The sequence below is a fragment of the Vicia villosa genome, linkage group LG2, assembly GCF_029867415.1.
Source record: "Vicia villosa cultivar HV-30 ecotype Madison, WI linkage group LG2, Vvil1.0, whole genome shotgun sequence".
NCBI classification, from domain to species: domain Eukaryota; kingdom Viridiplantae; phylum Streptophyta; class Magnoliopsida; order Fabales; family Fabaceae; genus Vicia; species Vicia villosa.
Genome location: NC_081181.1, coordinates 77,723,295 through 77,727,994, shown reverse-complemented (window position 1 = coordinate 77,727,994; position 4,700 = coordinate 77,723,295). Strand labels below are relative to the sequence as shown.

The 4,700-nt window shown below is 25.1% G+C and overlaps 1 protein-coding gene across 1 annotated transcript; it reads left to right on the top strand.

The window, feature by feature from the left end:
* Positions 1–581: 581 nt before the first annotated feature.
* Positions 582–4,225, top strand: LOC131649408 (paired amphipathic helix protein Sin3-like 2). The gene is made up of 5 exons (XM_058919168.1): positions 582–691; positions 3,265–3,399; positions 3,487–3,664; positions 3,980–4,078; positions 4,163–4,225. The coding sequence occupies exons 1-5, from the start codon at positions 582–584 to the stop codon at positions 4,223–4,225; spliced, it is 585 nt and encodes a 194-aa protein (XP_058775151.1).
* The last annotated feature ends 475 nt before the right edge of the window (positions 4,226–4,700 follow it).

Below are 4,700 nucleotides of genomic sequence, written 5' to 3'. Positions count from 1 at the left end.
ATTATGATAAAATATACTCACCTATAGTAGAATCCATCGATTTTTGATAATTAAATAGCCTTGTAACACATGAAGGGCTTAACTTGAACATGATGGATGTAATGACATTTTATTTATATGGTTCACTTAATATTGACATTTACATTAAACTTCCTGAAGGGTTCAATATACCAGAGGCTTGTAATTGTGGATCTTGAGAAAAATACTACATCAAATTGAACAAGTTTCTCTATGGCCTGAAAGAATCTGGATGCATGTGGTATAATTGCCTCAGTGAATATTTACTAAATGATGAATATACTAATAACTCAATTTGTACTTGTATTTTCATAAAATGATGTGAAAAATAATTTGCAATAATAGTTATCTGACATACATATTATTGGAACTCCTGAAGAGGTTCCAAAAGCTATAAATTCCTTAAAGAAAAAGTTTGAGATGAAGGACCTAGAAAAAACAAAATTATGTCTCGGCTTACTAATTGAAAATTTGGACAATGGAATATTTATACATCATGAAGGTTATATAGAAAAGTGTTTAAATGCTTCTATGTAGACAAATATCATCCATTGTTTACTCTAATGGTTGTTAGATCATTAGATATAGAGAAAGATCCGTTCATGCCTCGAGAAAGGGATGAAAATTTGGCCGGTGCTGAAGTACCATTTCTCGGTGCAAATGGAGCACTAATGTACCTTGCTAATTATACGCATCTTGATATATCATTTGAGGTTAATATATAAGTAAGATAGAATTATTCACCTACACGAACACATCGGAAAGAAGTCAAACATATAATTTGTTATCTTAGAGATGCAAGTTACATATTAGATCCTCACAATGGTAGATCAGAGACATGTTATTATTTCTCTACATGTGATGGTACAGTCATTTCATGGAGATCTATAAAATAATTCATGGCAACAACTTCATAATATCCTGCATAATTATTAACACTACATGAAGTCACTTCGAAAAAAAATAGTTTAGGCAACGACTACAAAGAATATTGTCTCACATATAACTTTATGCATGAAGGGGAGAAATACATATGTTTTGCACTCTTTTTCCCTTCACCGTGGTTTCCCACTGGATTTTCCTAGTAAGGTTTTTAATGAGGCAATTCATATTCAAAGGATATTGTACTCTTTTTCCTTCACTAGAATTTTTCTCACTGAGTTTTTTCTAGTAAGATTTTAACGAGGCATATCCCCAATGGACATCCAATGGGGAGTGTTATGAATATTTATATTAGTGGATGTCCACTCTTCTCCTAGTTTTTTATCTTCCTATTCCATAATTAATATGTGTGATTTTTCATCTCCCTTAGATTCTATAAATAAAAACTTACATTGCAATGTAAATGGAACTCGAAAAAAAAAATATTATTTTTCTCCTCTCTACATCTCTATTATTTTAGTTAATTTTATAACAAAATTCAAATTTTATAAGTCAATTGCCAACTCATAGTTAATGTTTCTTCCTAATAGGACGTATTATTTGGACTTAAAAAAAAAACTACATATAATACCAAAAAAAAAAACAAAAAACTACATATATATATATATATATATATATATATATATATATATATATATATATATATATATATATATATATATATATATATATATATATATATATATATATATATATATATATATATATAATCAATATAGTAGTCGAAAAAGAAGTTGAAAAAAAATGGAAATAGTTTTTATAATTTTAGGAAAATTAATTTTTTTTTTAATAAGCAATTTGTATATAAGAAATCGCACTAGGGGTGCAACCCTTACAACAAGAACACACTAATAAACTATTTTACAAAGCAAAGGTGATTTGTACCAATCATAAAAATTAATTCTACTTGGAAGCTCCTTATTACTAATCCATCGCCATGAAAAGTACAAAATGTTTGATATCACCTCGTCGAAGCAAAAGTTGGCGGTATCAAATATGATTGTATTAAATTATACAATCTTTATGTGGGTTTGAAAGTTCAGGGTTCTTAATTATAATTTTAGGAAAATTATTAATTTATTTATTTAGGAAAATTAAAATTTTATAGTTTTTATAAATTTATTTAGGAAAATTAAAATTTTATAATTTATTTAGGAATATATGGTGTAAAACAACTTTTCCTATCTATTATTTAAAAAACAAAAGTTAAAGTAAAATATTTTAGTAAATTCAATGGCTAGAATTAATTGAGTCTATAAATATTCACGAAATCCCATTAAGATATCATTTAATTTTTAAAATATTAATGTATATATCTAGTAAATTGTGATTAAATGGAAATTAATAAATTTGATAATATTTTTACATAAGTTTCATAGTATTGATACAAATATAAATCAAATTATTATAGAGTATGAAAAATGGCAACATTTATATAAAAGCTATTTATTTCACAAAAAGTAAGAAAATTAAACCTTCTATAAGTGTTATGGAAAAAAGACTCAAACACACACACACAAATATATATATATATATATATATATATATATATATATATATATATATATATATATATATATATATATATATATATATATATATATATATATATATATATATATATATATATATATATATATATATATATATATATATAAAAGTTATGTCATTTTCTTCACTGCATTTTTTCTTTCAGAAATTTAATAATCTCCATCTCATCAATGTTTATATAATTTCAAAGTTAGCCTTTAAATATGACAAAGGTATTTATAGTGGATTGAGAAAACTCTTTGATATTTCTTTAACATCAAAGTTTATCGATACTCACAGTTTTCTATTGGTTTCTTTGGATTTAACAACTTTAAGACTTACATTACATCACTCTAGATTTCAATTCTCTTTGTTAAAATTCATTCATATATTGCTTTACATTGAATGTAACTTCTCACCTTAGATTCTTTGGATTGTGTTTATGTTTTCTAGTTCCTTCTAGTTTATCTCTATTATTCAAAGCTTATATTTCATTTTTTTAATGTAATTGACAATATTTAGCTTTTTAAATTGTGTTTTAAAATTTATTAATTTTTTTCTCGGTCCTAAAATTATGAATTTTCTTGTCTTTATTGTTTTGTATATAAAAATAAGAATTTGTGAATATTTGAGAATTGAGATTAATTTTTATGTTTAAATCAATTTTCTCACGAGTTTAAAATTTTTAATTATATTGATTTATATAGTCAAAATTCTGGTTAATATAATTTATTTCTCTAATGGTGATATTTTTTTTTTATTATACAACACTAGGGGATCAACTACAAGAAAATCAATAACCAACGATGATGCAAACATGTATCTGAAAGAAATAAATGAGGCATTTAAAAATGAGAAGTATAAGTATAATGAATATCTAAGGGCCATGAAGGATTTTCAGATAAAGAGGTTTGATTTATTCATATAAAAATAAAAGTTTTAAAAATATTTTTTGTAATTAACTTGTTTCTTTTACAAATTTGCATGTATTTGTAGAATTGATATAGAGGGATTGATGGCTAGAGTGGAGAAATTATTCAATGGCCACAAGGAATTGTTATTGAAATTTAATAACTTTTTACCAGATGGATTTGAAATTAAAACTCCATCGAAGAAGCCAAATATTCCAATAGTGAAAAAAGAAGATGTTCAAAAATATTTGGAAAAGGTGAAGGTACGGTGGATATTGAATTATATATTATTTTATTATCATACACATTTGTTTTGAGTTAAAAGGTAGTACACTGACAATGTAAAATAGTTTTACACTGTCATCTAATAGGGAGTCATGAATGTGTCATGTCATTAAAATTTTTTTAAAATAAAAGAATGTTTTAATTAGATGCATGGTGGTGATTGATTGACAGTGTAAAAATATTTTACACTGTTACTGCGTGACCGATTTTCTCATTTGTTTTAGTGTTAAGAAGAAATTTAAATATTTTTTCAATATTTATTTCACTTCGTATAATTGTTCTTTTCTATGCAGATTCGATTTTCACGTCAACCTATTGTTTATGATATGTTTCTAGACATAATAAATATGTATAAAAACAAATATAAGAGCCTTGAGGAGATTTATGAAATGGTATGTACAGTGTTTGTGTGTGTTTTTCAATTTTCTTTTTCTTTTGTTACTCACTTTAACTATAGTTGTTGTTTTCTTTTTTAGGTTATTTCACTTTTTGAAGACCACCCAGATCTTATCGATGAATTTACTGAATTTCTTCTATAAGCTAGCTCGTGATGTGTGTCCTAATCATTTCCAGTAGGGTTGTTCATAATAAATTGATCGACACTTATGATTTTGTTGGAGAGAGAATTTAGGTTTTTAAATTCATTCTTAATGTTTGTAATCTAAGACCTTATGTAAGCAAACCTTTCAACAAGATATTATCAATTTAGATTAAGATTTTGAAAAAAATATATGAAAATTTATGTATGGGAATTAATTAAAAAAAATAAAATCAATTATGCTTTTTTTTGGTTAGATTATGTTTTACAACCTTCAGCGTGCATGGGTCTTCTATGATATTTTAAGAGTTTTGGTAAAGACATTTTTTTCTGTTAAATAGTATCACTAAAGAATCATTAAGGATGATTCAAATTTATTGCTTAACTAAAGTAAAGCGAAGAACATAAACATTTATAAAGTTGTACTACCACTGTTAACCATAACGAGTAACCAGAGAGACCAATAAATGAACCAC